The sequence below is a fragment of the Hemitrygon akajei genome, chromosome 5, assembly GCF_048418815.1.
Source record: "Hemitrygon akajei chromosome 5, sHemAka1.3, whole genome shotgun sequence".
NCBI classification, from domain to species: Eukaryota; Metazoa; Chordata; class Chondrichthyes; order Myliobatiformes; family Dasyatidae; genus Hemitrygon; species Hemitrygon akajei.
Window position 1 is genome coordinate 40418634 of NC_133128.1, and position 23309 is coordinate 40441942.

Below are 23309 nucleotides of genomic sequence, written 5' to 3' on the forward strand. Positions count from 1 at the left end.
GCCAGGAAGAGATCTGGCTAAGACAGATCCAGAGAATTACAAAGGGCCATGAATGGTGAAGATTAGAAGGACAGAGAACACTAAATATTGTGGATATTGTCCTAAGGTAGCATTGTATTCTTTTGTGCAAATTTTTCTTAATGTTTTCTGGTATTTCACAATACTATAAGGAACAAATATACCAGTCTTGCCTTTGGTTTTGATGAAAGGTCACCGATACAGAATCAGAATCAGGCCTGACAAACCTTAACACTGTTTGTCTCTTCGCAGGTGCTGTGCCACCTGTGGAATACTATGTAAGTAAATTGAAGAAAAACTGTACTAGAATTGATTGCTGTATTTTAATGAAAAAATATTAATCTTTCAATGGAATAGTCCATAAATACTCTAAAATATTACATTATTGGCAGAAACCAAAAAGAAAACTATACCAAATAACAAAGGTGAAAAAATTAAGATATACACAAGTCACAATATACGATTTAAAAAAGGATGTGGATTTTACTCATAAATATTCACCAAGTAAATATGTTTCCTTTCTTCACTGTAGATATCTTTTTAGACAATCAGCAATTCCACATCTTTAAAAATAGACAGATTTAAGAAAACTATAATCACTGTTTATAATTTACTTTCAGCAATTCCTGTTTTAATATAAAACAAATCAGAAATTTTTCGTATTCTATTTTACCCCAACCCTAAATGTTTTGATCCTTCTTGTTTCTGCTGGAGGAGAGCACAATGACTTCAAATTAAAGTCATCATCTATTACATGAAAATACTCATCAATCATTTTTAAAAGCCTCAACACAAATTAATAACATCCTAATAAAAGAACAGTGACTCGGGTCAAATGGAAATTTATCTTAAATATCACAAAGTTACTGTAGTGCTTAGTGGGAGGGGAAAAAGCTGAGCAGCACGTTACCTGTCTATAATCAGGATCAAAATGTTTCCAATGCCTGATCTCAAAGTGGGGAATGTGGGTGGATGGGATGGGTGGTAGCATAGTTACAGGGTGGATAATGGTGAAAGAAAGATAGAGAATTTCATTGTAGTTCCTGACCCTCGATGATAGAATAAGAAGTTTCATACCCAAGCTTGCCAATGTCACAAAAAGTGGATTATATTGTAAGCACTGTGGATAGCAATATTTAAACTACATAGTAAAAGGCATCCGTTAGTCTCGTGAGACCATGGATTTGTGCCTTGGAAGGTTTTCCAGGATGCAGGCCTGGGCAGGATTGTATGGCAGACTGGCAGTCGCCCAAGCTGCAAGCCTTTCCCTCTCCACGCCACCGATGTTGTCCAAGGGACGGGCACTAGGACCCAAGCAGATTGGCACCGGTGTCATCGCAGAGCAATGTGTTGTTAAGTGCCTTGCTCAAGGACACAACTCGCTGCCTCAGCTGAGTCTCGAACCAGTGACCTTCAGATCACTAGACCGATGCCTTATCCATTAGGCTGCGCGCCAACACTTTAAACTACATAGAGACATCAAAGGTTGGACTGAATGGGCATATCGTAGGTAGTGATTGTTGGACCCAAGGAAGGACAGAACAGAACCTTCTCAATTGAAAAATGCTGGAAATATTGGAGCCCATTGAGACTTGGGTGTCCATATGCATAGATCATCAAAATGTCATTTTGGTCCATAACATAATAAAGGCCAATGGAATTCCTTCGATTTTTATATCCAAAGTATATGATATCAAAGTTATGTTACAGCTCCATGAAAATCAAGACTAATTTGGACAAATGTGGGCACCATAACTCACAAAGAATGCATTGGATTTACAGATAGGGTGGAATTGATATACTAAAATGATGCCTGAATTTCAAGTGTTAAATTAAGATAACAAAAGCTAGGATTCCTTTCTAATTCCTGGAAATTATAAATCTGAGAATTAACTGACGGTGAATTTCAAGGAAATTAAGTGGAACTGATGGAAATAAACATTTTGGGGAAATATTGGCCCAAGAAGTGTTGTCCATAAATTAAAACCTGGCTTTTCAGGAGAAAGGCCAGAAATAATTTCTATATGGTTGACAGAAATTTGGAACAGTCCTGGAAATGGCCAGGTCAGAGAAAAAATAACAATAGAGTTTGAATCTTCTTTCACAAAATAGAGCAAAATCCTGACGAGAGCACAAACAAGGGAATGGTAGCCAAATGCAGGTTGGAATATTGAACGTTCACTTAACATTTGATTCAATGTGCACATATCAGATCTGGAACAAGATCAACTGCATTTCCACAGTTAAAAAGTCTGAAACCAAAGCTAATCATTTTTCAATCTCCCCATTATAAAAAATATATATATTTTATGTTTATACCTGGTAGCTTTACAACAAGCCCATTGATAATTAAAAAGGTCACACACGTGTCTCATGAAAAATGCCCTGGAGGATTTTGGGTATAAAATGTGAAAACTAGTTGTTGACTGGGAAGCATTTCCCCTGAACAGTGCACACCCAGATCACTGTCCAGCAGTGCATTAAAACTTGCTTGTAGATCTGTGGAATTATAGAGGCTTAGCACTTTATTCAGTATATTCCAAGTACTATTTGAGAAACTCTTAATCCATCAGCTTCATCAGTGGCAGTTCGCATCCAAATCATCTGTCAAAAAAAATAAACAAACCTTATGAGTGCAACTCACTTGTGCTTCAGGTGGTTTTAAATTCTAAATAATATTATAGTTTGAGTGCTTAGCACCAGTGTTAGTTACTGATTCACTGGCTGCCCACAAGGTGGGTACTACACCCAAGCAAGAGGTTTGCATTGACAGAGTGGTTCAATATTTGCAATGGCTGTCTTGAAGGTGCAATCAAAGCAGCTGGATGTCACAGCTGTGAGTGCTTCTCCTGCACAATTCCATTCTGACCCTGTGATGCACCATCAATAACTCACTCTGAGACGTAAGAAGCGAGATATCGGCTTTTATTGACTGGAAGAATGAACAACACTACATCCTGGAGAATGAGGCCTGGCTCAGGCCTCAATCGCCTTTATACAGGGGTCTGTGGGAGGAGCCACAGGAGCAGTCAGCAGGGGTCTGTGGGAGGAGCCACAGGAGCAGTCAGACAGGTATATGTAGTTCACCACACCCTGACCTCCAATGATGTCAGTATGGAGTTTGTACCATCACTCTGTGACTGCTGGAGTTATCTTTGTGTTCCAATTATCTACAACATCCCGAAAGTATGTTGGTTGGCAGGTTAATCTATTACTGTAGATCATCCCTAAGGTGGATTGCAGGAGAACCGGGGAGATATGTAAGAGAGAATAGGTAATAAGTGGGACAAAGGGGATTAATGGGAATGCTCAGAGCTGGCATTAACTCAATGGACTGAATGGTTTCTTTCTACCTTTTAAGAAAACCATGAAGCCATGCTCTGGATGGAGGAGCAGCAGATCATATTCCATCTGGATGACCTCCAACCTGATGGCTTATACATCGGTTTCTGTAACTTCCGATAATTCCTCCCCTCTCCCTCTCCCTTTTTCCATTTACCAGTCTGATTATCCTCCCACCCTTTCTCTTCTCCTCACCTGCCAATCACCTCCCTCTGCTTGCCCTCCCACTTCCCTTTCTCCCATGTCCACTGACCTCTCCTATTAGATTTCTTTTTTTTTACAAGCCCTTTACATCTTCCACCTATCACCTCCCAGGTTCTTACTTCAACTCCCCCTGCCCTACCAACCCACCTTCCCCCTCACCTGGTCTCTCCTATCACTTTACAACTTGAACTCCTTCTCCTCCCAGCACCTTCTTAGTCTGGCTTCTGCCCCCTTCCCTTCTCATTGTGTTTGATGCTTCCTGACTTACTGAGTTCCTCCAGCATTTTGGGTGTGTTGCTCAAGATTTGCAACCTCTGCATAATCCCTCACGTTTCTGGTATCACTGCAATCTACTCAGAAGTTTAAGTGCTTTGTGGTTGGTACTTTTCAGAAGGTTGTCACCCTGTGCCTCCTGAGAGACCAGCATAAATGAACAGCGGATAGAAATGAGTTTTGGAGGGAATGGAATGCTGAGTGTAGATACATCAGAGTGAAAAGTAGAACTGGCAATGGAAGTATGACATGAAATTGGAGAGTTAGATACTAGCAAAGGTTGTAGATTGAAGTTGTGTTTGATGGTATGCAGTTGAAAAAGATTCATTGGACAAGGCAGAGGAGCTGAAAGTGATAATAACATACTGAATTATAATATTATGGCTATTAATGACAGATGACTTAAACCTGAGCAAGTCTGACTGTTTGATATTCCTAGTTGTACGGTTTCCAACAAATTTATGGGCCTATTACTGACAAGTGCAATAAGATTAGGAGAGAAATAGCAGGAGATTTCAATTATTTTAATTTTAATTGGGATTATGGTTAGTTTAATTGAAACAGAGGGTGCTAAATTTGTAAATTTCAATCAGGAGAATTTTTTAGCTGACCTATAGCTACCCCAACAGGATGCAAAGACAGTTCTGGATTCAATTAAGGAAGTTGAGCTCAGCAAGTGGGAAGTGGAATAATGATGAGACAGTACTTTTGTGAGGGGAATCTGCAAAAAGTGGAGGCACAGTTTGTGAGTTTATCCATTCACTTAGTGATACAGCATTCAGCAGGCCCTTTGAGATATGTCACCCCAGCAACCCCTGACAACTCCTATTAACCTTAACCGAATCATGGAACAATTTACAATGCCTAATTAATCTAGCCGGAGGAAACCAGAGCACTCGGGGGAAACCATGCATTCCATGGGGAGGATGTTCAGACTGCTTACGGATGGTGTTGGAATTGAACTCTGAACAACGGAACACCACAGTTATAATAGAGTCACGCTAACTGCTACACTACCATTTTGGAGTTATGGTTATTCCCCAATGTTTTGCAGCAGAGGTTAACATTGAGTTAAAGGATTAATGGGCAGTGCGTCTACTTTCTTAAAAATTTTGCATAGATTTGGCATGTCATCTAAAACTTTGGCAAATTTCTATAGATGCATAGTGGAGAGTATCCTGACTGTCCTGGTATGGAAACACTAAAGTCCAAGAATGGAAATGTCTACAAAAAGTAGTGGATACAACCCATTCATTAATAAGAAAAGCCCTCCCCACCATACAGCATATCTACAAGGAGCACTGTTAGAAGAAAGCAGCATCCATCATCAGGGACCCCCACCATCCAGGTTATGCTCTCTTCTCACTGCTGCCATCAGGAAGAAGGAACAGGAGCCTCAAGTCTCACACAACCAGCTTCAGGAACATTATTAGCCTTCAAGCATTAGGCTCCTGAACCAGCGTGGGTAACTTCACTCACCTCAAATCTGAACTGATTCCACAACCTTCAGACTCACTTTCGAGGACTCTAAACTCACGTTCTCAATACTATTTGTTTATTATTGTTATTTTGTTGAACAACGACATCTATCTTGGAATGTCCTGTGGCAGATGGAACCACTCCACATTTCTTTTCTATATAGAGCAGTGTATGACCTGCTCCCAACACCTGCCAACCTCAGCACCCAGTATGAAGATAAGACAGACAGGTGTGCTACTTGTGGTGAGAAGGGAACACTTTAACATATTTTGAGTGCATGCAGAGTCAATCTTTCCAGTGGCATGTACACTTGGAGACGTAACAACGTTCTCAAAGTTGTAACAGAAGCGGTTGAGCAGAGGGTACTGCAGCACAACTTATCTCATGCCCCATGCTGCTCAGAACATCGCATATCATTTGTGAGAGAAGGCTCCAAGTCAAGGGCGTACAGCGCAGGCCCACAAACAGACATACTTTCTTCAGCCAATGATTGGTGTGTCAAGGCTGACCTGGATGGGAAAGGCAGTTTCCCGGAGCAAATAGTTTTTACCACATTGCGTCCAGATATAATCGTCTGGTCTGACACCAGTGGAGAAGTGGTTATTAGTGAACTCACAGTCCCTTGGGAAGACAACATTGATGAAGCCCATGAGCACAAGTTAACCAAGTCTGCAGAATTAAGATCAGTGCAGAAACAGAGGGTGGAAGGTCTCATGCTATCCATTCGAAGTAGGATGCTGTGGCTTTATTGCGTTCACTTTCCAGAAGTGGCTGCATAACCTTGGCTTCACTAGAAGAGAGATCAAGTCAACCAGCAGGGCTGTAGCTGAGGCAGCAGAGGCAGGATCATCATGGGTGTGGACTAAGTACTTCCAGAGGGGCAGATAGTCGGACAGTGTATCCATCTTTTGTAAACTCTTCAGTAGCTGCATAGATACCTGAAGAGTAGACATCTGTTGGATGGAAGCGACCAACAACTCTGATAGAGGCAGATGCCAAGTTGTTAAGCTCACCAGTGGGAGGTGGTGCTTTAGCACTGCTGGCCCACCACCTCGAGGGAGTCTTGATCATAAGCGGGCCGAAACTCCTGAGGACAGGTGGCAGATCAACTGATGATCCCACTGGTGACAGCACAGGACAGTTAACATCTTAGTCCACGTGTACTTTCAATTCGTTTATTTGCACAGTTTGTCTTCTTTTGCACATTGGTTGTTTGTCAGTCTTTCTTTGTAGTGTTTCACTGATCTTATTGTATTTCTTTGATCTTCTGTGAATGCCCACAAGAAAATGAATCTCAGCGTTGTATACGGTGACAGATACGTACTTTGATAATACGTTTACTTTAAACTTTGAATGCGTTGATGTTGTGGTTGATGATGATGAGTCTGAGACATTGTATGGAATAAAGAAAGTGGAAGAAGAAGTGATAAGGAGCTCAGATGGTGTGAAATATATCTTAAGCCTACAATATTTCAGGCTAAAGTGGTGGGCACACAATGAAAGCAAATTGACTGCAGTGGACTCCTAGTCCGTTGAACCTCCGAGCCGACGACCATCCCCTCCGGCACAGCTTCTCCGAGCACTATCCTCTGCCGAGCGTATTAAGACGGCCCCGCCAATGGCATCGGCAACGCGACCCCGAGGACTGGGGGCCTGTTCTTCCCAGCAGAGTCCCGGACCTCACAGCAGCAACGAAGAAGGTCTTCCTGGAGATTTCCCGATGTTCCTCCGTGCTCCCACGTCCGTTTTCAATCGATTATGATTGCGCACGGCACCCCACTTCATAAATAACAGATAATCAGCTCCGGAGTGGCCGCTGCAAGCTGCGTTGCACCACCATCTTGGAATAGGGAAACTATGAGTGTGTGCCTTCAGGCTTCTGTATATCCTTCTTGATGTTAACAATGAGAAGAGGGCATGTCCTGGGTGGTGGGAGTCCTTAATGATGGACTCTACTTTTTAGAGGCACCACTTGAAGATTTCTTGGATACTACAGAGGCTAGAGATCATGATGGGGCTAACTAACTTTACAACCTCTGCAGCTTACTTCAATCCTGTGCAGTAGCCTGAAGACCCAAACTCATTGCTTTAGAAACAGATTCTTCCCCTTCACCAGCAGTTTTCTGGACAGTTATGAACACAGGAACATTACCTCATTATTTGTCCTTTAGACTATTTCTTTATTTTTGTAACTTACAGTTAGCTTTATGTTTTGTACTGAGCTGTTGCCAAGAATCAATAAATTTCATGACAGGTTAATGTATGAGGAGTGTTTGGTGGCTCTGGATCTGTACTCGCTGGTGTTTAGAAGATTGAGGGGGAATTCAGTTGAAACCTACCACATATTGAAAGGCCCAGATAAACTGAACACGGAGAGGATGTTTCCTGCAGTGGGGGAGTCTTGGACCAGAGCACACAGTCTCAGAATACAAGCACATCCAGAGCACATGGCAGAGCAGACTCAATGGGGCAAACAGCCCTTGTCTTACAGTGTGTACATGGAGTGTTAGCAGATTAAATGAAAGTTTTAAAAGAAGGGAATGGAATCTTCATTCAACAGACCATGCCCTGAATCTAAAGCCCCAAAGTCACTCTCTCAACTCAACGATCAGACCACCACAATTCAAGGCACATACCTTGACCTTTTCAGCTGCTGACTTCACATTAAATTTAGCAAGAATTCCAGAAAATTCAAAATACAAAATGCAGAAATGGAAGCAGGAGTCAACCTTTCCATTGTTCACCAGAGATACCAGTGATCTTCTATGTGATATTTTTGTCCTGCCTAACTCTCATATCCTAGATAAGCATCAAAATACAATAACACTTTTCCATCCCCATATGTTCCATTCCTGGAACATGCAGATCTGTTACATAATAACCCTGGAGAATTATTTTTATTACAGATGAATGTCACTTCAGTTTGATATCTTCAATAGTAATTAATTGAGCAAACACAAGAGATTCTGCAGTTGCTGGAAATCCAGAGTAACACATACAAAATGGTGGAGGAACCCAGCAGATCAGGCAGCATCTATGGAAAGGAATGAACAGTTGATATTTCAGGCTGGATGAAGGTTCTCAACATGAAACGTCAGCTGGTTATTCCTTTCCACAGATGCTGTCTGACCTACAGAATTCCTCCAGCATTTTGTTTGTATTACAATTAATGCAATACAATACATTTATAATGATCTCTGAGTTTGATTATCTATACAGCTTAAGAAATGAACATAATTTCTTACCATCTATAGCCATGTAGTCAGCAGCAAAGCCTTTTGAGTTGATTTGATTGGCATGAAATAGTATTTGTAAACTGGAACTATTACTGTAGAGACAAAAACTCTGATGGTCTCCACAGAATCTGGAGAAGGAATCAGAACAGAAATACCATTAGCTCAATGAAACGGATAGGCTACTCTTTAAATTCAGTGGTTTGTTGCCATGATTGACAGTAGAGAGATTTCAGGTAGCCATTCTGAAAAGGACTCAAATGCACAGAAAAACATCCATAAGTAACATAGAAAAGGAAGAAATAATTAAGATAATCAGAAAATAACAACCGAACTGTTGCCACAGCCTATAGTATGGAAACTCCACAACACATTTTCACTATTACTTATTTATTATTATTATATATTTTTTTTTCTCAGCTCCATTTGTTCACTGAGCATTGGAAGAACCAGTACTCTGCCACAATCGCCATCCTTTGCCTCACTGCATGTGTCCTTACAATACTGACCTTTATCATAGGATATCGGAAATATTCTTTTTCCTGTCCTACTCAGTCCCATTCTTCACCTCTTTTCCCAGTGACTTCAGTGATGTTCTCAGCTCAGGCTGGTAAAACCTGAGGTACAGGCATAGGCAAGAACACTCATTTCTCAATTGCTAGGAATTTTTTGGCCTATTCTAGTTGTGTTTAGTATTGTGGCTTTCTGGGCATTTACATAAATATTGCTGTGTAGGCCTAATTGTTTAATGTTATTGTATAGTGACTTTGGGATGAAAACAATTGTAGATATTACAATTGGGACAATGTATACCCTGTTCATGCTCCATAGTCTTTCAATTTCCTCTTTTAATTCACCATATTTCTGGTGTTTTCCTCTTATTGACTTTTATACGTTATGAGTGTATGGAATAGCAATATTTATTAAGTAAGATGTTCTTGCTTGTTTATCCTGCATTATTATATCCAGACAGTTAGAATGGATTGTCCTATCTGTAATAACAGATTAGTTGTAATATAATTTGTGGGACTCTGACTCTAAAACTGGAACAAGGTTTGTATTTATAGTAAGGTACGGTTTCTTTTATGAGTTTAGGCTTTAAAGCAAGATTTTGGTGAATAATGTTTGCCACTTTATTGTGCTTGTGTAAGCAATCAGATTGAGTTAAATTGCTGCAGGATCCTCCTGTAAGGTGTTGGATTGTTTCTAGCTTCTCTTGGCATTTTCTGAATTTATCATCTTGAATTTGTTGGTCTTTTATTATGTGTTTTTGATAGTTTTGTGTTAACCACCTGGCCCTGTATTGCACAAGGAAACCTTCTGTTTCTGGGGAAAGGTCTCTATCTCCGAGACAGGCATTTGACACATCCTTGTCGTCATCTAGTCTACTCAGACTGAGGGGATGTCTTCTGTGGTTAACTTTTTCTTCTATGGTGATAATTTCTTTATTTTTCTGGATTGTGCTTTCATTTAAATTTAATTGTGTATACTTCTTATCAGAATTGCATATGCACACATGGGGTGCTGAATCCTGTTTTCATTGAAGAAAATATATCCTTAGAAGACTGTTGTGTAAATTTTTTATGTCTGTTATTTTTCTTCCTCCTTCTGGCCTAGGTCATGTTAATCTGACCGTGTCTGAATGTACATAGAGTTTTCTAAAGTTTTCATTTCAGTTCTTATTTTTCTTTGTAAATTTTCCAGATCAGTTTTGGAGCAAGATATTATGCCAAAAGGCTATGTTAATATGGGTATCGTGAAAATGCCTTTTGCCTTTGTTATAATTTCACTGTTGAGCTCCGTTTGGCAAATTTTCTTAAGCCTTGGAATAAGTTCTGTTGGAAGTCTTCTCTTTATCGCACTATGATCTACATTCTTTGTTTGCTGTAATTCCAGATACTCTTATGTTTCATATTCAACAGTCAGTTGTATTGTATCCTGCTGCTCTGTTTTATATTCTACCAGGTCTATCGCACCTTTCTTTATGTTTAATGTTCTGCGCTTATCTAGTCCAAAGTTCATGTTTATATCTTTAGAAAACAGTTCTACGAGTTGAATTAATTGCTTTAGCAATCATCCATGTATAGAAGGTGTGTCAAAGTATAATTCACTTGGATGTTTCTGTTTTGATACCCCAATTTAATCGGATTTAATAATTAGAAAGCGGGGTTGAAGCTAGACAAAACCATAGCGGGCTTAGAGACTCACCCTAGAAAATGGCTCAATTTACTTTGATAGTGGTGGCAGTTCTTTTTAGGCTGTTAATAGATAGGGTGATTCTAGCACGCCAGTGCTTCAGATATTGAAGGGATTTCACAAGTATTGGGTGTAGTTTATATATATTAAGAACTAAGAACCATGAATGTAGAACGGAATCAAATGCTTTTTGGTGTCAATATAACTTTTTTTTAGCGTGTCGCACCAGACAGTCGGCCATTCTTGTCTGGCATGTGGCGTCAGGATTGATCTCCTTTCGGATTAACTGGGTCACAATATGTAGGTTCCTGACTCGACCCTTGTATTTTTTACAAGGCCGAGTGGCTAGCTTGACGCTCAACCCAGCACGGATGGAAAGCGCGCTCGGGGGGTGGCCCAGCTTGGATTCAAACGGCGCTGATGCCATTGTGCCACCAGACGACCCACAACATGAAAGATTATTATTATTACATGCCATGTTGTATTTGGACCGTGTGTCTTCTTTTGCACATTGGTTGTTTGTCACTATTTGTATGTAATTTTTCATTGATTCTATCATGTTTCTTTGTTCTACTGTGAATGCCTGCCAGAGAATGAATCTCAGGGTAGTATATGGTGACATATACGTACTTTGATAATAAATTTACTTTGAGTATTGTACAAATTCTAAATAATTTAAAATGTCCCTGTAAGTATAAATGAAACAAAAACTGTACCTTCCCTTTGTTCCTCAGAATTATAAAATCTTCGTTGCAATGAATGGACTCTTAGACACTAAACTGCCTCTAAACACATTTCTCAATGTGAGTTCAGGACAACATCAGCAATTTCCTGCTCTCAGCACTTTTCACCAGTGAAGCATAATGACACATCTGTGGACATGAATCTGAACACGCATCAAGAACGTGAACATATTTGCATTTAAAAGAGTGCGTATCAGCCATTGACAGTGGTTAGCATCTGCTGGGAGGTTCTTGCATCTGTGGATTGAGAAAGTTGCTGAACTTGATAGGGGTGTTCTACATAGGCAGTTTTGGACTTCTGCATGCAAGTTCTGTCAGAAAGCACAGAAGCCTGCAACTCACACTGTGTGTTTTTTCTCAGCAGTTTGTATAGTTTTACTTTGATTGGGTTTCTGTAAAGAAGTTATGCTGATTTACATAGAAACATAGAAAATAGGTGCAGGAGTAGGCCATTCGGCCCTTCAAGCCTGCACCGCCATTCAGAATGATCATGGCTGATCATCCAACTCAGAACCCTGTACCTGCTTTCTCTCCATACCCCCGATCCCTTTAGCCACAAGGGCCATATCTAACTTCCTCAAGTTAGTTACAGAGCAAGGAACACTGCTTCGAATGAAACTCCGAGTAGGAGAAGGTGCTAGATGTCTCTGGGAGTATGTGGGTGGAGAGGGGTGACATTGGATTTCGGATATGGAAGTATATTTAGTTCTAGCTATAGAAATGACTTCTAACCTCTGATTTTGGGGAAAGAGAATAAAGGACAGGAAAATAACTTGACTCCAAGGGAGTTTGGCATGCCAGAACAAACATTTATCTTAGCCTTGCCAGTTATCAAGCTTCCCATAACTAGCAAAACAGGTTTAATCAAAGGCTTTCAGACTGTTTCTGTTACAGGCGGAATGTCCTGCCATAATCATCCTCCACTAAATCTGAAATGGACTGAAGTCAGATGTGGCCTCTGGATTTAACATCTCACTGAGCCATCCCACTAAGTTGATGAACTCTGAAGATAATTTGTTTAAAAACTCAAAACAAAAACTCCACCATTTTACTATCTATTTAAAAAATTTGACTTCAGGAACTTATTTTACTGTCTTATCTATGATACTTTGAACACACTTTTAACCGTTTCCTGGTTCCCTGCTCTATCATACCTTCACATCCAATCCCTCTACACTTCAATTCAGGATCAGAATCAAGTTTAACATTATTGGCATATGCCATGAAATTTGTTGTCTTTGTGGCAGCAGTACAATGCAATACATAATAATAGAGAAAAAATGATTTACAGTGAGTAAATAAGTTATTTAATTTGCCTAACACCACAATAGGTCAATGGCAGATGCAATCTCAATGACTCTCCTCACGGCTTTAGACCACCTAGACAACACAAACACCTACGGATGCTGTTCATTGACTATAGCTCAGCATTTAATACCATCATTCCCACGATCCTGATTGAGAAGTTGCAGAACCTGGGCCTCTGTACCTCCCTCTGTAATTGGATCCTCAACTTCCTAACCAAAAGACCACAGTCTGTGCGGATTGGTGATAACATCTCCACCTTGCTGATAATCAACATTGGTGCACCTCAGGGGTGTGTGCTTAGCCCACTGCTCTACTCTCTATATACACATGACTGTGTGGTTAGGCATAGCTCAAATACAATTTATAAATTTGCTCACAATACAACCATTGTTGGTAGAATCTCAGGTGGTGACGAGAGGGTGTACAGGAGTGAGATATGCCAACTAGTGGAGTGGTGCTGCAGCAACAACCTGGCACTCAACGTCAGTAAGATGAAAGAGCTGATTGTGGACTTCCGGAAGGGTAAGACGAAGGAATACACACCAATCCTCATAGAGAGATCAGAAGTGGGGAGAATGAGCAGCTTCAAGTTCCTGGGTGTCAAGATATCTGAGGATATAATCTGGTCCCAACATATTGATGCAGTCATAAAGAAGGCAAGACAATGGCTATACTTCATTAGGAGTTTGAAGAGATTGGGCATGTCAACAAATACACTCAAAAACTTCTATAGATGTACTGTGGAGAGCATTCTGACAGACTGCATCACTGTCTGGTATGGGGGTGGGTGGCTACTGCACAGGACCTAGAGAAGCTGCAGAAGATTCTCCTCTACAATCACTCTGAGCACCAGTGCCCCACAAGGCTGTGTACTCAGCCCCCTGCTGTACTCACTGTACACCCATGATTGTGTAGCCAAGTTTCCATCAAACTCAATATATAAGTTTGCTGATGACGCCACAATTGAAGGCTGTATCTTGGGTAATGATGAGTCTGAGTACAGAGAGGAAATTAAGAACCTGGTGGCATGGTGCGAAGACAATAACCTATCCCTCAACGTCAGCAAGACGAAGGAATTGGTTGTTGACTTCAGAAGGAGTAGCAGACTGCACGACCCCATCTACATTGGTGGTGCACAGGTGGAACAGGTCAAGAACTTTAAGTTCCTCGGGGTGAATATCACAAATGACCTGACTTGGTCTAACCAAGCAGAGTCCACTGCCAAGAAGGCCCACCAGCACCTTTACTTCCTGAGAAAGCTGAAGAAATTTGGCCTAAAATCTTCGCTAATTTTTATAGGTGCACCATAGAAAACATTCTTCTAGGGTGCATCACAGTCTGGTATGGAAGTTGTCCTGTCCAAGACCGGAAGAAGCTGCAGAAGATCGTGAACGTAGCCCAGCACATCACACAAACCAATCTTCCATCCTTGGACTCACTTTACACCGCACACTGTCGGAGCAGTGCTGCCAGGATAATCAAGGACATGACCCACCCAGCCAACACACTTTTTGTCCCACTTCCCTCCGGGAGAAGGTTCAGGAGCATGAAGATTTGTACGGCCAGATTTGGGAACAGCTTCTTTCCAACTGTGATAAGACTGCTGAACAGATCCTGACCCGAATCTGGGCCATACCTTCCAAATATCCGGACCTGACTTGCACTACCTTACTTTCCCTTTTCTATTTTCTAATTACGATTTATAATTTAAATTTTTATTATATTTAATTCTATTTGTACTTCAGGGAGCGTGAAGCGCAGAATCAAATATCGCTGTGATGATTGCACATTCTAGCATCAATTGTTTGGTGACAATAAAGTAAAGATTGTAAATCTAGCCAGCTACATCTTGTGTACTAGCCTACAAAGTACCCAGGACCTCTTTAGGGAGCGGAGTCTCAGGAAGGCAGCGTCCATTATTAAGGACCCCCAGCACCCAGGCCATGCCCTTTTCTCATTGTTACCATCAGGAAGGAGATACAGAAGCCTGAAGGCACACACTCAGCGATTCAGGAACAGCTTCTTCCCCTCTGCCATCCAATTCCTAAATGGACATGGAACCCTTGGACAGTGCCTCATTTTTAAAAAATATATAGCATTTCTGTTTTTGCATGATTTTTAATCTATTCAATATACATAGTCTGTAATTTATTTATTTATTATTATTGTTTTAGTTTGTGTTTTTTCTATATTATGTATTGCATTGTACTGCCGCTGCTAAGTTCACAAATTTCACGACACACGTCGGTGATAATAAACCTGTTTCTGATTCCGAAGTAGTGCAACAATAAAAATAAAGAAGTATGAGGTAGTGTTCATGGATTCAATGTCCATTCAGAAATCTGATGGCAGAGGGGAAGAAGCTGTTCCTGACTCATTGAGTGTGTGCTTTCAGGCTCCTGTACTTCCTTCTCATTGGTAGTAATGATAAGGGCACATGTCCTTGATGATGGATGCCGCCATTTTGAGGCATTGCTCTTTGAAGATGTCCTGGATACTATGGAGGCTAGTGCCCATGATGGAGCTAAGTTCTGCAACTTGTTTCAATCTTGCACAGTAGACACCCCCACCCTGCCAATCCAGATGACAATGCAGCCAGTTAGAATGCTCTCCATGGTACATCTGCAGGGGGTTGCAGATACCAACCTTTATCATAGGATATGTGAAACATTCCTATTTCTGTCCAACTCAGTCCCATTCTTCACCTCTTTTTCCAGTGACATACAGTGATGTTGTTTGATCTTCTACCAACTGGAAAATGTCATGAACTGTTCTGTCAAGTATCATCATCTTCTCACCATCCTATGGTTCTTCTTCCCTGTCACTATCTCCTTTTTGTGAATTATACTATAATCAATATCTACTATTGCCTCACAGTTGAGTTTCACAACTACCTGGACTATGTCCTCTCACTTTACTTCCTTTAAAGAGCGTTCCCCTCTTCTACTTTCTTTGTTTCCATGTTTTGCATCCTATAGAACTTCTGTTTTTCTAAAAAGTGGATTAATTTCCCCTACAGTTTGCAGTATTTTTCAACTTCCATTTCTCACTCTTCCAAACTTACAATTCCTTTACCATTTACATTTATCACATATTCTATAAATAAAAACATGTGAAACCCTAACCAGCCACCCTACCAACGACCACAGTCATTTTAGGACAAAGGAGGGGAGCCAGGAGAAGCAGGCAAGGTTCTAAATGAGTACTTAACCTCAGTATTCACCAAGAAAGATATGAATGACTGGGAGATCAGGGAGTGGTGCACTAATTTTCTAGAACGTGTTGATTTCAAGAAGAAAGTCACGTTGGGATTGATCTGACCTGTCCCAAGTTATTTGAAGAAATAACAGGTGGGATAGACAAAGAATGCTGTGTACTTGCAGTTTCAGAAGGCCTTTGACAAGTTGTCACACATGAGGCTGCTCAACAAGTTAAGAGCCCATGGTATAACAGGAAAGATACCAGAATGGATAAAGCATTGGCTGACTGGCAGAATGGGAATAAAGGGAACCTTTTCTGACTGGCTGCCGGTGACTAGTGGTGTTTCACAGGGATTTGCATTGGGACCGCTTCTTTTTATGTAAAATCTCAATAATTTGGATGGTGGAACTGTGGCCAGGTTTGTGGACAATGCAAAGACAGGTAGTTTTGAGGAAGTACAGAGACTACAGGAGAACATTAGGAGAATGGGCAAAGAAGTGGCAGATGGAATACAGTGTTGGGAAGTGTACAGTCATGCACTTTGATAGAAGAAATAAAAGCGTAGACTACGTTCTAAGTGAAGAGAAAACTCCTGAGACACCTGATTTGCATATTTTGGCTTTTACTTCTCTTCTAGCTAGGAGGGTGCTCTTGCTTAAATGGAAGGATGCTGTTCCGCCTACTCGTGGTCAATGGTTGCGGCATGTTATGTCATGCTTAAATTTAGAGAAGATCCGATGTTCAGTTTTTGAATCTAGCCAAGACTTTTATACATTGTGGGGACTATTTTTGAGTTATTTTCAAAACCTTTGATTTGTTGTTAAAGTACAGATGGTGGCTAATAATATATTTCATTATATGATAAGGGTTTTCCCCTCTTTTTTCTTGCTTTTTCTAACAGCTCCGACCTTGGTAGTGGATTTAGATTTTTTTTTCTGTATAACAGAATTATTATATTTTAATATTACAATTTAATTTAATTTTTATGAATACAGGGTTTTGTGATTGTAACTGTATTTTTAATACAATGTATTTGGTACTATTTTATTTTATTTTTTTGACTTATAATATATAACATTTTGTACTCTGTATTCCTTTATGCAGAAACTAATAAAAACATTGAAAGGGAAGAAAAAACTCAAAAAAACAGAGGTGCGGAAGGGCTTGGAAGTCTTTGTGCATGAATCCTCAGTGGTTAGTTTTCAGGATGAGTTGGCTGTGAAGAAGGCATATGCAATGTTGGCATTCATTTTGAGATAACTAGAATATAAAAGCAAGGATGTAATGTTGAGGCTTTATAAAGTACAGGTGAGATCTCACTTGGTGTACTGTGAACAGAACTTTACACAGAGAGATAATGAAGAATTTTGTTGCTTAGGAAAGTATGGTGAGAAATTCTATAAATTTCATGAAAAAATCTTCTTAACGTATTCTAGTTAAGTACCCTCACATTATAAATGTTCACTTTTGAGCATTTCCATCCTGTGTTACTACAGTATGTTTTCTCCACGTTCCTATGTTTCATGATTTCAATTTGTTACCTGGTGTGATCATTAATTTTAAAAATTTTAGTTTACATACAGATACAGTATGGTTACAGGTCTTTCCGGCCCAAGGAGCACATGCTGCCTATGTGGCCAATTAACCTACTAACCCGTACGTGCTTGAAATGTGGGAGGAAACCCGCACAGTCATGGGAGAACTTTCGAACTTTTGATGGACGGTGGTGAATTTGAACCTGTGTCTCTGGTGCTGTACACAGTGCTGTAGTGTTGCCCCTTTTGACTTGCATTAGCAGAGATTTAAAAACTTTAAGTGCAACATAGCCGAGTGTTCTGCTTACCTTCGACTATCAACCTCCAGATAATCCGTTACACATGATTTTCCTGTCTTTGGAGAACCACCCAGCTTGAAATCTTTGAAAACAATTTTGGTTCTAAAATGTTCTTGAACCTACAGCAATGAAAAGGGGGGAAAACATCAGAGTTTTAATACTGACAGATCTTATGTTCTAAATACACAATACTCTACAAACAGTTCTAGTCACCCCACTATAGGAAGGATGTTGACGCTTTGGAGAGGGTGCAGAGGAGTTGTACCAGGATGCGGCCTGGTTTAGAGGGCATGTACTATCACGAGAGGCTGGATAAACTTGGGTTGCTTTCTCCGGAGTGCTGTAAGCTGAAGGGAGATCCGATAGAGGCTTACAAGGTTATGAGAGGAATAGATCGAGGGCAAGAGAGCATATTTCCCAGGGCTGAAATAATTAATACCAGAGGGCATGCATTGAACGTGAGAGGGGTAGGTTCTAGGAGAATGTGAGGGATAAGTTTTTACTCCAAGAGTCATGGATGTCTGGATTACGCTGCCTACTATGGTGGGGGGGGGGGAGCAAATACATTAGAGGCTTTTAAGAGATGTTTAGATAGGCACATGGATGTAAGGACGATGGAGGGTATGGACATGGTGTAGACAGGAGTGAGTAGTGTTTGGGTGTTTTTAATATGGTTTTTAGCTGTGGGCTGAATGGCCTGTCCCTGTGCTGTACTGTTCTATGCTCTATGTAAGTGAAAACAAGATACAGAATATCCTTAATTGGTGTAGCGGTTACTTGAAAAATAAACCAAAACTACTAAGGGACTGAGTGAGGGACTCGACACTGGATGACACGCTTCTGAGTAACTAATTCCCAAGACGAAAAAAAAGTACGTTCGATTATTTATTACGAAACCAGCAAAGACGAACTTTTAAATACAGCAATGAAAACAAACTAAAACTAGCTGATTTAGTGTAATAAGTGTAAAAAGCAAAGTAAGTAGTCAACAAAATTAATCTGTCTCTAACTAAACTAACTGTACAAAGATGACCACGTGAGTATATTCATTGAATTCTACCATGCCCAAACCCACGTGACAAATGATCAAAACCCATAATAAAACGTGCAACACAAAATACAATCCAGACAGACAGAAAGTAAGTACATGGCTCCTACAACTGGCTAGAAAAATGAGTCAAGCTGCTTTCAGTGGCGAGCATAACGTAATTGCAATGGCCCAGAAATAAAATATTCAGTTATAAAGGGTAGAAAAAATAAACACTCGACAATCACTATAATCTCTATTTCTGTAATTCTTTTCTGATTGTTCAGGCATTCATCTACCCCTCACCCTACTTTTTAATTAAATAAATGGAGCACAGTATCTACGTGTTGCAACAACCGAAGCGAACCCAAGCGCAGGACACGGACACGGAAGTTGCGTTAGGATGCAGAAGCGGGCGTGAGCGTTATACAGCAAACAGGAGGGAGTGCAGGGAAGCAGGAGGCAGGCAGAACTTATCTTAACACGGAGCATAGAAAGGGAAGCGGCAGACAAAGTTTTTCTCAGCACGGAGAGATGGAGTTTCACAGGTAAACCTCGGTACCGAAGCAAAACTTAGAACACACAGTCCTAAGTGGCCGGGAAATGTTAATTACCATACTGGTAAAACCAACAATCTGGCAGCTAGTGGGTACAAAGCCAGGGTTCTTATGCTGCAGGTCTTGATGAAAACCAGGTGTGCTGCCATCAAAGGAATATGGAGAAAATGGGGAATTAACAGTTGGGACCATGGCACAATCAAAGGGAATTAGGAGAAAATGGGGAATTAACAGTTGGGACCGTGACACTATGACCATAGCACCCAAACGTAAAATACGGCAGATACTGGAATCCAGAGCAACAAACAGAATGTCGGAGGAAGTAAGAGGTTCAGGCAGCAACTGTGGAATGAAATGCAGAGTTGATATTTTGGGTTGAGACCCCTCAAAACCATTCATCTGGGCACAGATGTAGGGTCTTTACCCAAGACGCAAACTGTCCATTTCCCTCCAGAGATGCTGAGTTGCTCCAGCATCTTATTTGTTTCATCATAAAGAGCAATGCAAAATATCTGCCATTTCTTCAGTCACCTTCGCTGTGTTCCAACATTTACAGCCAACATTTTTCTTTATCCAACATAAAAAAAATATCAGATTTGAGAACATAATGTTTTAAAGAAATAATAGTTCTTTTTGTACTGAACATACATTTCTTACATGGAAAAATCAGAATCCGAATCAGGTTTAGAATGTTGTGAAGTTTGTTAAATTAGCGGCAGCAATACATGGTAATTATAGAAATAAATAAAAGAACAAATAAATTGTGGCAAGTATATATGTGTATATTAAATAGTTAAATTTAAAATACCAGTACAAAACAGAAATAATTTAAAAAGTGAGGTAGTGAAATCAGATGGCAGAGAGGAAATGGCTGTTCGTGAATCGCTGAGTGTGTGGATTCATCTTTCTGTACTTCCTTCCTGATGGTAACAATGAGAAAAAGGCATGCCCTGGGTGATGGGAATCCTTAAAATGGACGTCGCCTTTCTGAGGCACCGCTCCTTGAAGATGTCTTGGCTACTACAGAGACTGCTACCCATGATGGAGCTGACTAATTTTACAACTTTCTGTAGCTTCTTGTGATCTTGTTCCAGAGCTGTCCCCCATATCAGAGAGTGGTGCAGCCAGTCAGAATGGTCTCCAAGGCACATCTGCTGAACTATTCGAGTATTTTAGGTGACAAACCAAATCTCCTCAAACTGCTCATGAAATATTACCTTCTTTAAGGCAATATTGTCTTGCCTTCTTTATGGATGCATTGATATGTTGGGACCAGGTTAGATCCTCAAAGATGCTAATACCCAGGAACTTGAAACAGTTCACTCTCTCCACTTATGATCCTTCCATGAAGATTGGTTTGTGCTCCCTCGTCCTACCTTTCTGAGGTCCACAATCTGCTGTTTGGTCTTACTGACATTGAGTGCAAGGTAGTTGTTGTGACACCACTCAACTAGCTGGTATAATTCACTCCTGTAGGCCCTCTCATCTCCACCAACAATGGTTGTATCATCAGCAAATTTATAGATGGCATTTGAGCTATACATGGACACACAGTCATAGATTTAGAGAGAGTAGAGCAGTGGGCTAAGCACACATCCTTGAGGTGCACTGGTGTAAACCATCAGTGAGGAGGATATGTTATTACTAATCCATACAGACTATGATCTTCTGGTTAGGAAGTCGAGGATCCAATTGCAGAGGGAAGTGCAGAGGCCCAGGTTCTGTAGTTTATCAATCTGGACTGTAGGAATGGTAGTGTTAAGAGCTGAGTATAGTCACCAAACAGCACCTTGACATAGGTGTTGGTATTTTCCAGGTCATCTAGGGCTGTGTGTAGAGCCATTGAGATTGCACTTGCTGTAGACCTATTGTGGTGATAGGCAAAATGCAGTGGGTCCAGGTCCTTGCCAAGGCAGGAGTTGATTCTGGCCATGACCAAACTCTCAAAGCACTTCATCACCGTAGTGCTATTGGACGATAGTCATTAAGGCAGCTCACACCACTCTTGGGCATGGGTATAATTGTTGCTCTTTTGAAGCAGGTGGGACCTTCCGACCGTAGCAGTAAAGGACTGAAAATGTCTTTGAATACACCCACTAAATGCTTGGCACAAGTTTTCAGAGCCTTACCAGATGCTCCATCAGGGCTTGCTGCCTTGCAAGGGTTCATGCTCCTGAAAGACAGACTGATCTCTAAGACAGAGATCACTAGGTGCAGCAGGGATCTTCACAGATGTAGTTATATTCTCCTTTCAAAGTGGCACACAAGGTGTTGAGCTTGTCTGGTAGTGAAGCATCGCTGCCATTCACGATATTTGGTTTTGCTTTGTAGGGAGCAATGGTCTGCAAACCCTGTCAGAGTTGACGTGCATCCAATGTTGACTCCAACCTCGCTCGGAATCTTTTCTTCACTCTTGAAATAGCCCTCCACAAGTCATACCTGGTTTTCTTACACAGACCTGCGTCACCAGACTTAAATGCCACAGATCTAGCCCTCAGCAGACTATGAACCTCCTGGTTAATCCACACCTTTCGGTTTGGGAACATGCAGAAGGCCTTCACAGGCACACACTCTACACGGATTTTAACGAAGTCGGTAACAATTGCAGAATACTCATCCAGACCCGAAGATGAAACCCTGAGTACTGTCCAGTCCACCGACTCAAAGCAGGAGAAGATTATAGTTAGTAATTTTAGGACATATGTACGGAAAAGAGAGGTCAGATTTTTTCCAGATTTCAGTAGAGTTTACTTTATATGAAATCATATGATAATTCACCACTTTGCCATGTTTTCCTTTTTTCCCATGATCGATGCAATCAACTCGATGCCCTATTTCACTGAAGGAATTAGAGTCTCCTATCAGGAGCTGCACTTTATTTTATAAAGAGTGACTTCACAAGTTACCTTTAAGTTCCAAGTGCAATTGACAGCTTTCTCCTGGTTATTAGAATATCTGGGTGACCTGAAGCTTCCATTTGTTCCACCAAGGACACCACCACACTCTGCAAAAAGAAGGAAAGCACATCAGTGTCTGGCCAGATGTCAGGAGGCAGAACCTCTCTGAAAGAACGTGACTTAAATCAATTGCAGCCCAGGCTAGTGCCACATAAGGGTTTGTAGTTCACCTCCACGAGGAAGATCAATTTGTAGCAGTGGGTCAGTGAGCAGCAAACTGGCTGATAGATTGCTGTCACCAGAACCAGTTTGGAAGGAACAAATGATAACACATTTTAAGCAGGAGTGAGTCCTGATGAAAGCTCTTGGCACTAAATGTCACCTGTTTATTTTCCTCCATTGATGCTGCCTGTTGAGCTCATCCAGCATTTTGTTTGTATCACTCTGGATTTCCAGCATCTGCAGAATCTATAATGGCCTTCATTGTCATGGCACGAGCAGGGAGTGTCTGATTTTGAGCTTAAAACTTCATTTAAACATGTCACAGAGATAAATAAGTTTTCTCTCTTCATCAGAGCTGCCTCAGATACAATAGTCTCCTGATTGGGGCTGGAGGAGGTTGACCCAAAAATTCAACATTTCTTTTGCACCCGTAGATATTGCCTGACCTGTTGGGTTCCTCCACCAAATTATTTTCTCAGATACAACTCTCCTGTGACATTCGGATACACCCACATGCTGTAGAACATTCCATTTCCTGGCCTCCCTCACCCTCTAAGTTTGTCAAGGTTACAGGGACGAGGCAGGTGAATGGGGTTGAGAGGGAAGTTAATTATCAGTGACCGAATGGCGGGCAGGCTCGATGGGCCAAAAGCCTAACTATGTGCTTATGGTCTTATGTCTTATAGTCTCTTGCAATCTGTTACAGATTCTTGCTGCTTTCCTTTCTGTTTCCCTCCTCTTCATTTGTGGGTCTCAAGGACAAACCCAGCATCAC

General features: G+C 40.9%; 1 protein-coding gene across 1 annotated transcript in view; it reads right to left on the minus strand.

Annotated features, from left to right (window-relative positions):
* Window positions 1-340: 340 nt before the first annotated feature.
* LOC140727667 (suppressor of tumorigenicity 14 protein homolog) overlaps window positions 341-23309 on the minus strand; it is a 92389-nt gene continuing 69420 nt past the window's right edge. Inside the window, exons 9-12 of the mRNA XM_073045306.1 lie at window positions 22322-22419; window positions 17841-17950; window positions 8562-8680; window positions 341-2622 (exon numbers count right to left, since the gene is read on the minus strand). Coding sequence (XP_072901407.1) covers window positions 2597-2622; window positions 8562-8680; window positions 17841-17950; window positions 22322-22419 — 353 coding nt within the window. The 3' untranslated portion in view covers window positions 341-2596. The remainder of the gene's footprint in view (window positions 2623-8561; window positions 8681-17840; window positions 17951-22321; window positions 22420-23309) is intronic.